Below are 11269 nucleotides of genomic sequence, written 5' to 3' on the forward strand. Positions count from 1 at the left end.
AAACAAACACTAGTTGGTCTCAGTAAAATACATAGGGAAAGGACCAGCTAGCTCCCCATGCTATAATGATATGATAACGAAAGGAACCATGATATGGGCCCGAGGCTGGTGGCACTGTAAGATCCTGAAGAGAACGTCTGGGCCAGAATTTTAATTGAAAGAGAACAAAAGAATTATTTGATTTTTTAAATAAATATATAAAGCTAAGCCTAAGCAGAGTGGTTCTATAGCAATATCTTGGCTATGCCTTGCTTCCCTTAGTACTGAAAATACAGAATATATAAACATTTGTCACTTTTCTGAAGCATAAATCAGAATCTCACTGGTACAGGAAAGTAAGTTACTTTACCAGTGAACAAGACCAAATGACTGCCAAGCATCTGATTCTCGGCTCAGGATTTGTGCTTTCTACTCATGGTAACATACACAGTTAACTCCCATGAAGTGATACAAGCTTTATATCTTGCTTTAAAATGGCACCAAAAAGAAAGTCAACTTCTAGTGATAGTGATGAAAACTGAGTGAAAGTCAAGAAATCTAAAAAGTGATTGGGAAAAAAAGGGATGGACCTTAGCAAAATAAGACTAAAGGCTAAAGGGCTCCATAAATGTTTTCAATTACACCTTGCAGAGCAAATACTGTCAAAGTGGTTACAAAGGTCTTGAGTAAATTCTTTGAGAATGTCATTGGACTACTGTATAAGAAAATGGTGCACATTTTACTGCTTATTTTCATGAACGTGATCAATCTCGGGCAAGTCAGCTTCTTTAAAAAATGTAAAGTGGAGCCTGGAATACAAGAATAAAAAGCAGGAATTTGAATTATTTCCATAATGGAAAACTTGTTATTTTTAAACTGTGTCTTGGCAAGAGGCATGAGAAATTTTAAACTATTTCTCCAAAAGAGCTTTCCTTTGGAAATTATACAAATGTACATATTAACTAGATACTAGAAAGGATCTGTAAAGAATTAATTAATCTTTTAATTTAAAACTTGTAACTTTAACCTAAAAACTCCACAAATAACTATTAGAACTGATAAACAAATTTAGTAAAATTGCAGGATACAAAATCAACATACAAAAATCAGTAGCATTTCTGTATGTCAACAGTAAACAATCTAAAAAAGAAACCAAGAAAGTAATCCCATTTTTAATAGCTATAATACCTAGGAATAAATTTAACCAAAGAAGTGAAAGATCTCCATAATGAAAACTATAAAACATTGATGAAAGAAATCAAAGAGGACACAAAAAAATGGAAAGATATTCCATGCTCATGGACTGGAAGAATCAATATTGTTAAAATGTCCATACTACCCAAAGCAATCTACAGATTAAATGCAATCTCTTCACAGAAACAGAAAAAATAATAGTAAAATTTATATGAAACCACAAAAGATCCAGAATAGCCTGCGCAAAAAGAACAAAACTGGAAGAATCACATTACCTGACTTCAATTTATACTACAGAGCTGCAGTAACCCAAACAGCATGGTACTGGCATAAAAACAGACACACAGACCAATGGAACAGAATAGAGAATCCAGAAACAAATCCACACATCTGTAGTGAACTTATCTTCAACAAAGGTGCCAAGAACATACAGTGTGGAAAGGACAGTCTCTTCAATAAAGGGTGCTGGGAAAACTGCACATATACATACAGAAGAATGAAACTAGACCTATATGTCTCGCCATACACAAAAATCAAACCAAAATGGATTAAAGACTTAAAACTAAGATCTGAAACTATGAAACTACTAAAAGAAAACATTGAGGAAATGCTTCAGGGTATTGGTCTTGGCAAGGATTTCTTCAGTAAAACCCCCAAAGCACAGGCAATCAAAGCAAACTTGGACAAATGGGATCACATCAAACTAAAAAGCTTCTGCACAGCAAAGGAAACAATCAACAAAGTGAAGAGACAACCCACAGAATGGTAGAAAATATTTGCAAACTACCCATCTGACAAAGGATTAAATAACTAGAATACATAAGGAGCTCCAACAACTCAATAGGAAAAAAATCAAATAATCTGATTAAAAAATTGGCAAAGGATCTGAATAAATATTTCTCAAAAGAAGACACACAAATGGCAAACAGGTATATGAAAAAATGCTCAACATCATTAGTCATCAGAGAAATGCAAATCAAAACTACTATAAGATATCATCTCACCCCAGATAAATTGGCTTTTATCCAAAAGACAGGCAATAACGAATGCTGGCAAGGATGTGGAGAAAAAGGAACCCTTGTACACTGTTCGTGGGAATGTAAATTAGTGCAACCACTATGGAGAACAGTATGGAGTTTCCTCAAAAACTAAAAATAGAACTACCATACGACCCAGCAATCCCACTGCTGGATATATATCCAAAGGAGTGTAATCAGTGTATGGAAAAGATACCTGCACTTCCATGTTTACTGCAGCACTGCTCACAACACCCAAGATTTGGAATCAGCCTAAGTGTCCATCAATGGATGAACGGATAAAGAAATTGTGGTACATATACACAATGGTATATTATATAGCCACAAAAAAGAATGGAATCCTGGCATTTGCAACAATGTGGATAGAACTGGAGAACATTATGTTAAGTGAAGGAAGCCATGCGTAGAAAGACAAGTCTCGCATATCCTCACTCATACATGGGAGCAAAATATTAAAAACCATTGATCTCATGGAGACAGAGAGTAGGATGATGGTTATCAGAGGCTGGGGAGGGCAGCAGGGAGGCAGGGACAAAGTGAGAATGGTTAATGGGTACAAAAATATAGTTAGATAGAATGAACACTATTTCATAGCACAACAAAGTGACTATAATCAATAATACGTTAGGGCGGCAGTCCCCAACCTTTTCGGCACCAGCGAATGATTTCATGGAAGACAATTTTTCCACAGACCAGGGCCAGAGGATTCATGGGGGATGGTTTCAGGGTGAATTAAATGCATTACAATTATTGTGCAGTCAAACCTCTCTGCTAATGATAATCTGTATTTCCAGCCACTCCTGAGCACTAGCATCACCTCAGCTCCACCTCAGATCATCAGGCATTAGATTCTCATAAGGAACACGCAACTTAGATCCTTCACATGCGTAGTTTACGGGTTTGCACTCCTATGAGAATCTAATGCCCCTGCTGGTCTAACAGGAGGCACAGCTTATGCAGTGATGCTAGTGATGGGGAGCAGCTGTAAATACAGATGAAGCTTCCCTTGCTTGCCAGGTGATCACCTCCTGCTGTGCAGCCAGCTCTTAACAGGCTATGGAACCTGTGGTCTGAAGGCCAGTGGTTGGGAACTGCAGTCCTAACACAAAGAACTGATAAATGCCTGAGGTGATGGATACCCCAATCACCCTGATTTGATTAATTCACATAGTATGCCTATATCAAAAAACATCACATGTACCCTGTAAAGATATATAACCATTATGTATACACTAATTAAAAATAAAAATGAAAACTTATAACTTTAAAAACGTTAAGTCTGGGAAAGGTACACATTTGACAAACATTAATGAATGAACACATGCCAAATATACAAACTAACAAACAATGCTTCATTATCTACATGCCACATTTTCAAGGAAAGGAAACAACAACAACACAAGTCTTCCTATGGTCTGAAAGAATCATGTGGACAGGCTCTTCTGAGAGCGTAACTAATAGGAATGGAATAGGAACTTTGTGCCTATCAGCAGAGCCTTCCAGGAGAAATATTACCCTTTCTGTTCAAATACAAGTCTGCCCTTATTCTGCAGATCCAGAAGCAGTCAAGGTACTTTCTCTACTTCAACACAACATCACAAAGGAAGGTAAGCTTGTGGTTTCTACATGTACAACACAATAGTAGCCACTATATATGCAACTGACTTGGAACACTTTTCAGTATGTATTTCATTTTATATGATTAATATCTTACTTTCAGATAGTCTTCCTTGAAAAACAAAGAGATTAATCACACTAAACATTTTCTTTCCTTGTGTATGAGGGATAAAAGGCAGAGAATATGGAGGAAAGGTAATAGCAGGAAGGGGTCCACTGAACTCTTCTAGAAGCAGAAAAATGAAAATGTCTAACACATTGACTGCCACACTAGAAAATTTTTTTGTTCCTTGGGGCCACAGTGTTTTATTATGAAAACAGAATAAAAACTTCAAAAACAAAATGATTCTTTCTAATTTAGTGAAAAACAAAATTTATTGACTTTATTCATCTAATCCATGTTTTTAGAAATAAATGATCAATATTAATTGTAACAATAAGAACATCAACAAGTAAGATTTTCACAGTTTTCCCCGGTTTTGCTTCATGAGGCCCCAGGCTCAAAACGAGCATGAATTAAATACAACTCACATGACAGTTAATGTGTTAAAAACTATTGCACAAAAGAAATAGATTTTTTCTTAAAAGTATGTTTATCCAGTTTTTCTCCATCCACTTATTTTTAATTAAATACAGACATTTTAATAGTACATATTAACAGGTGGAAAGGAAAGGTTTTTTTTGGCTCACTTCCCTTTAGACAATTTAAAAGTGGAATGACCACATGCTGTTCCAAACACAATATATGACTTTGCCTTTGCCTAGATCTCAATGAAGGCAATTCAAAAAGAAAAATACAATATTCCTGTTTCGATTTTCCCTAGATCAGTCTCAGCTCTTTCTGGATGAAATCAGTCTCTCAAGGGACATCAACCTCACAATTTGAGAAACAATGGTTTAGCCATGAAACAAAAGGAACACAATGGAAAACCAGCAGCCATTTGTGGTTTTTTTTCCCCCCATTTGGGAGAGTGAGACTGTACAACATCCTTTTCATTATAAACCCAAGTTACTATTCAGAATTGTAAATTAACTCTTTGTAATACAAATGACTTCAGATTCAGGTAATAAAATAAGGAAAAAACTGAAGTCCCTTATTTTAGGCAATCTCTGAGACAAAACCAAAAAAACAGGATATCCCAGTTAGATCCTTCTGGTTTGTGTAAATTTGACTTTAAAAAAGTATATGGAAAGTAAATAACATATAACTCGGGTAACATACAAAGAAGAATGCACAATGTTTATTATATGCTATACTATCCTTAAAACACTTTCAAGTACTTTAAACCAAGGTTCTGCAAACAACAGCCCACGGGCCGAGTATGACCCACTGACTGTTTTTGTAAATAATGTTTTATTGAAACACAGCCACATTCATTTGTTGACATATTATCTATGATGGCTTTTGTGCTACAATTCTAGAGTTCAATAGCTGCGACAGAGACTGTATGGTCTGCAAAGCCAAAAATATTTGGCCCTTTACAGAAAAAGTTTGTAATCCCTACTCTAAACCAGTAGGTCTTGAACTTTAACATTCACAAGAAACACCTGGACAGCTTGTTAAAACACAGCTGGGCTCCTTCTTCAGCAATCATGATTCAGTAGGTTGGGGTGAGGAGTCCACAAATTTGCATTTCTAACAAACTCACAAGCTGCTGGTCTATGAACTAAACTTTGAGAACCACTGCTCTAAATCATCTCGTATAATCACAGATTGACAATGACCATAAATGCCTAAATTATATAAAACACGCTGTCATAAAATAAAAACTGAGGCACAAATGAGGAGATCGATTTCTTGACTTACACGGAATTCTTGATGGCTAAGAAAGTATAACTGGTTGCCATAATCATCAGGCAATTCTTCTCATCCTAACACTTCAATTCAGTGAACACTGGAAACTCAACAGGGACCAGCAGGAAACAAAGGCAGTTGGGTTGGAAGTATAAAACCCAATCTGTTCTTTAGAGAAGCTATAAAACACGTTTTTAGTAAAAGCCAAGGTACATGCAGCTTAATTTAGTGCTTGACTGGACTATAAACTTAAGTACTAAATTATGTTAGAAAAAAATATGACAGTTATAGTTTATAATCCAGCAGTCCAATCAAAAGAATCCCTTCACTTCAAATAAATAGAATGGTTAAAAATCAAATTCTTTAAACACATTCTAACAAATACGTGTAAAGCTAATATGGGAAAGAAAATAGAGGGTGTCAACTGATACATTTCTACTCAGGTAGAACAAAAGAGGATGATCTGTAAACCACCTAAAAATATCAGAATGCCTTTCACTCGGACACTGTAGAAGATAGAGGTGGAATGTAAAGATTGGAAGAGAAAATTCTCTTTGCTGACTTATTGGGACAGGAAACATCACCTTTTTCTTTATTTAGCTTTTATTGAGCATCTACCATGCTCAGAGGCACTGTACTAAGCATTAGGGATACAGATGAATAAACACCATCCCTACCTTTAATAAGTTCACAACCTAGTCAGAGAAACATGTAAGTAATCATAATACAGCATAAGTGTAAGAACAGTTATATATATTAAGTACTATAAGAGTGTAGAGAGTGAGCTGATTAAATATGCTTGGGAGAAAGGTGAAAGAAGGTTTCACTAAAAACAAGAGTTATTGCTTGAACTGAGACCTGTAGGAATTGAGCAGTAACAGAAAGGTAGCAGAGGGCCCACCAGAGGATATAATATATGCAAAGGTACAGAGGTGAGAAAGAGTAATACGGATTTCAGTTCTACAAACAGGTCAGCTGGCTGAAGCAGACTGTACAATGTGGGAAGGGACAAGATGGGAGGCTAGAAGGCAGGGTCCCACATAAAGAGCTTTGGGTGCTACTCTAGAATCAGGTCTTTTATTTCTCCAGCTTTAGGGAAATGGTGAAGAATTTTAACCCCAAGGTAGACTGCATGGATTTGCACTTTAACAAAATCCTTTGGCACCACTAGATGGGAGAGACTGAAGGTTAGGGATATTATTTTTGATCTAACAAAACTCTGTATTCAAGGCACTGATGAGAGGAAAAAAGAGAAGTAGAGCTAAACAGAGTTATAAAAAAGTCACCCAATTTGGTTTTATCTAAGTGAAGTTTATGAAGAGGTAGCAAGGGACTGAAATTTACATGTTGCCTTCCAGATCATAGGAAATATTATCTTGTTTATCCAGTGAGGTCAAGGGCCTTAAAAAAAAGTTTTAAAAAAAGTCTTCTCTGTCTACATGGACGATCATGATAAGACTGTGTCAGATCACAGTTTTCAAACCTTGGACAAATCATATCTTGTCTGGGCTTCAGTTTTTTCACCTGTATAATAACAGCTTTAGGGGTTCTTAACCTGAGCAATACACAGAAGTATATTTCAATATCAATGGTTTCCTTTGTAATCTTACCCATTTTATTTACTTAAATTTTAAAACATTTCTCTTATTCTGAGAAGGGGTTAATGGCACAAAAATGGTTAAGAAACTAGCTACGACCTTTAGGGTCACTTACAATTCTCAAATTACAGGATTTTGAATATTCAATCCAGGAACTAACAGAGAATGTTGCTTAGCCACAAGGACAAATAGGATTGGGGCGGTAGGAAAAGCACAATACTATAGACTAAAAAAAATTATACATAGAGATTAAAAGTCTGACCCAGGTTGATATTATTTTTGCCTTTCCATTTCCCCTTCCTTCCCTTTTTCCATTTTGTAGACTTAGATTAATGCTGGTATTATGCAACTGCTTGATGGCTTTCTTCTTTTGTATCCTTAAACTTACTGAAGTATGATTTATAGAACAAAACTTCATTAGTAAAGGCTATGAGAACGTTTAGTATACGAGAAAGATATATAATGAAGAGACTGGTAATGTTAGCAATCAAATGAAGGAGGTAAGAACAAAAAACATTCTTGATAATATCCAGACACAAACTACTTGGGAAAGAAGCTAGGTAAATAAAAAACATATATGTATTTTTTTTAGTCAGAAACAATCGGTTTTAAAAAGATGTGTGTGGAACAAAGCTAGTGGTTACCATCTTACAATTATAGGCATTTAATAGCAGGGACGCATTTCTCACTTACATTTATAATAATACTGTATGATACGGAACTCAAGTCTAAATAATATGAATTTATAAGGTCATTGTTAACGTTCAAACTTAAAAGTATTTAGCTACTACATAGAAAGGAAACCAGATTTTTTAAAAAATTTAAGAACACTATTAAAACATGAGTTATAAAACATATCACCAGAGAAAATGTGAATGAATGATGTAATTATTGCTTGATGGTATTCCCACTATATATTTTAATCAGATTAAACCATCAAAATGATTCTGATTAAACAATGAAAGTGTTACCGTATTATCTGTTCAGTGTTCAATCTTGCATTGGTTTGAAAAACCACTAAAAGATTACAATGGGGGGGGACAAGGGCAACATACGTAACCTAAACATCTGTACCCCCATAATATGCTGAAATAAAAAAAGAAAAGATTACAATAATATAATTTGTAATATCCTTTTAAATTACATCTACTTAGTATTTAAAAGCTTTTCTATTCTAGACGTGAGTCCACAATGACGCAAACAACTATTCAATTGGAAAACAATGGAAGACTTTGAAATCTACAAAATCAAATCTAATCAGTTTTAAAAACTGTATGTATATTAAATTTGTAGGGGTTTCATCCCTTAGCAACAATCTGAGGGAAAAAAGCTTTTATCATCTTCAGACAGTTTTTCTGGAGAAAAACTACAAAAACGACACATTTGTCTTCTTTCCTTCAAGAGACTTATCAACCTGACAAATCTTATGGGAAGGAGGTTCCTGTCTCTACAGGTAGCTATTTCTTCCCACACCTCCCTAGCAATTTGCGTATCTCTAAACCAGAGGCAGGTAACTGAGGCACCTAAGGCAATCTTTAGTGTCACTCTACTCCTCCCTTGACAAGTGGTTTCTTTTAACAAGTATAAATAATATTTAAGTGCTATGCTTAAAAAACAAAGTCCCTTTTTAGTACAACACCGTCTATAGCCCCAAAATATTCCAATAACTTATTTGCTTCAGGAGAACTGTGCCAAGTGAAAACATTACAACTACTTATAAAAACACGCAGATTTTTTCACTTTTAGTCCAGGCAAAACAGATTATATGTTCAGTGAATTTTTAAAAATTCAGAATTTCTAGGGGGACTACCATACTTGATTCAGGAAAATAAAATATTTTTCAGGTACAAGATACTTACAAATCATTTGTAACCATACTCCATCATAAGACAAACCCTATCTTAAGCAAATCCACTAAACAGGGCCCCAAATGTACACAAAACATAAGTCAGTCAGCGGGAGGGGGTTAATTTTCAAAAGGATTTTTCAAAATATGACTGTATATAACTTAAAGGAATCTCCTGCTGTTTTTAAAAATACAAGTCACATTTACAGTTTATTCTAGAACAGAGCATAAACTATTCTCCAGTAAAGGTATGAAGCATTACTCACCTCCATTTCCACAGCAGCAATACCCTGATCATAGTGACCCATCAGATTAGGGAAAAATGTCATGTTGTAGGCCATTTTCATACATCTGGGAACAGTAATTGGTTCACAGGTGAAGAGACTGTGCCCTCTTATGAGGGGCAGAAAAATACATGTCAACAAAAATGAAAACATTTCCATGTTCTTCAAATTTCTGATTTTACCACATGGTTTGTTTTAATCCCTCTTTTTATGCTCAGAAGATTTTCATCCAAAGATAAACTGTTCATATTCCTCATTTCATTATTTTATCATTTTGAAGGAAGCTGTTTTCCTGAAAATGGGTCCTGGGTCAATTACTGTAAAAACAATCAAGAGGGTATATCAGCAACATGTGTCATAAACTCAAATGCAGACGTCAAAGTGCAGAGTTAAGATTTTCACCCTAGGTAACTAACACTGGAAAAACAATGGAAAATTCTGTCCTAGCGAGATATTCTTCTCCTGCCTTGGCATAGAATATGTCACTTTCTGAGGAAGTCTCATCTCTAGGGAACTCATGATAGAAGGCAGATGCTGAATGGAACGCAGTGTTAAAAGGGGGCCTAGGACTGCGGTCCCCAAACCCCAGGCCGCGGACCAGTCGCTGCATGTTGGGAACCGGGCCGCAGAGCTCCGCCGCCCCCTGACCTCCCACGTCCGTGGAAAAACTGTCTTCCATGAAACCGGTCCCTGGTGCCAAAAAGGTTGGGGACCGCTGGCATAAGATGGGTAAAATGGAGGATAAATAGGAATGCCGGTGCTTAGGAATAAGTTAAAAACGATTGGTACAATCTGAAAATCTAAGGGCCCTTGTTGGAAAGCTTATTTCGCACAGAATACTGAGGCCCTGGGAAATTCCTTAAGACCTGAAGAGTTCTTAAGCAAGATTCTAGAGCGCCGGGTTTTGTTGCAGTCTTCTGGGGATGTACTTTTCCTGTTTTTCAAAAGGCCAACTAGAGAGAGACTTCTAGGATTTCCTCCAGCGGAGGACAAAGTCGTAGTTTTCACGGGCTGGAAGGAGTAGGGATGCCGTCGAAAGGGAAAATGAGCAAATCCGTCCCGGAAAGGCGACGGAGGTCCTCTGCGGGAGGAAGGCTGTGGGCCCCGAATTACAATAAACCACCCGCCGCCCCAGCCCACACCGGTGCCCAGTCTTCTTCCAGCGCCCAACACCCCGGCACCTGCCCCAGGCCTAGATCCCGGCAGCAGCGTCCCTGGCCTGCTCGGCGCCGCCGGGACCTGGCATCGCCTTTCAGGAGCTGGCTTCTACTCCGGAGGAAACTTCGGCTGGTGCGGACTGTCCCGACGCCGCCTGCCCGCACCTGTGGCTCCCGGCGCGCGGCCCCAGCACGCCCGGCACACCTCGAGGCCCGCTCCGCTGCCCCCGGGACCCACCCGGCCGCCTGCCCAGTCGGGGCCGGGGGAGCCTCACCTTGGGCGACGGTCGAAGGCCACTTTACCTCCCCGTCCCTGTTCAGCCTACCGTCCCCCCCGCGACCTCAGACGGCTCCGGGGAGTGTCCCGGACTCGAGCCGCCGCCGGAGCCGCACGGGGAGCGAGAACTCAGCGATCCCGCGAGACTGCGCCGCCAGGTCGGGCGGGCAGGTCTGGGCTCGCGGCGGCTGCGGCGGCGGTGGGACTGGCCCTCTGCCCGGCCCCGCCCGTGCTCCCTCGGCCCAGCCTGGCTCCGCCGCAGGCCAGGACCAGCCCGGTGAACCGTGTCGGGGTGCTGAGGTCCAGCCGTGGGGCCGGTCCCTCACTTTGCAGTCCGTTAAGGTACCTGAGGCACAGGGCTGTGCCCTGTCTCGTTCATCCAGGCCTGAGGGGTTCACCCTAGAAGGATTTTTTGAAGCTCTGGATGATCCTCAAAATAAAACTCTCTTTAAAAAGAACCCACTGCATTGCGGATTTCAGGAGCC

At 38.7% G+C, this 11269-nt stretch overlaps 1 protein-coding gene across 2 annotated transcripts in view; it reads right to left on the reverse strand.

Moving 5' to 3' along the window:
- Positions 1-10945, reverse strand: part of FZD6 (frizzled class receptor 6) — a 38638-nt gene extending 27693 nt beyond the window's left edge. The window contains exons 1-3 of one of the 2 annotated variants that reach the window (XM_012643652.1): positions 10783-10945; positions 9533-9667; positions 9333-9417 (exon numbers count right to left, since the gene is read on the reverse strand). In XM_012643652.1, the coding sequence (XP_012499106.1) occupies positions 9333-9413 (81 nt within the window). In that variant the 5' untranslated portion in view covers positions 9414-9417; positions 9533-9667; positions 10783-10945. Of the gene's footprint in view, positions 1-9332; positions 9668-10782 lie in introns of both variants that reach the window. The other variant, XM_012643651.1, reaches the window with a different exon arrangement.
- Positions 10946-11269: the final 324 nt, after the last annotated feature.

Source organism: Propithecus coquereli, unplaced genomic scaffold, assembly GCF_000956105.1.
Source record: "Propithecus coquereli isolate 6110/MARCELLA unplaced genomic scaffold, Pcoq_1.0 Scaffold2, whole genome shotgun sequence".
NCBI classification, from domain to species: domain Eukaryota; kingdom Metazoa; phylum Chordata; class Mammalia; order Primates; family Indriidae; genus Propithecus; species Propithecus coquereli.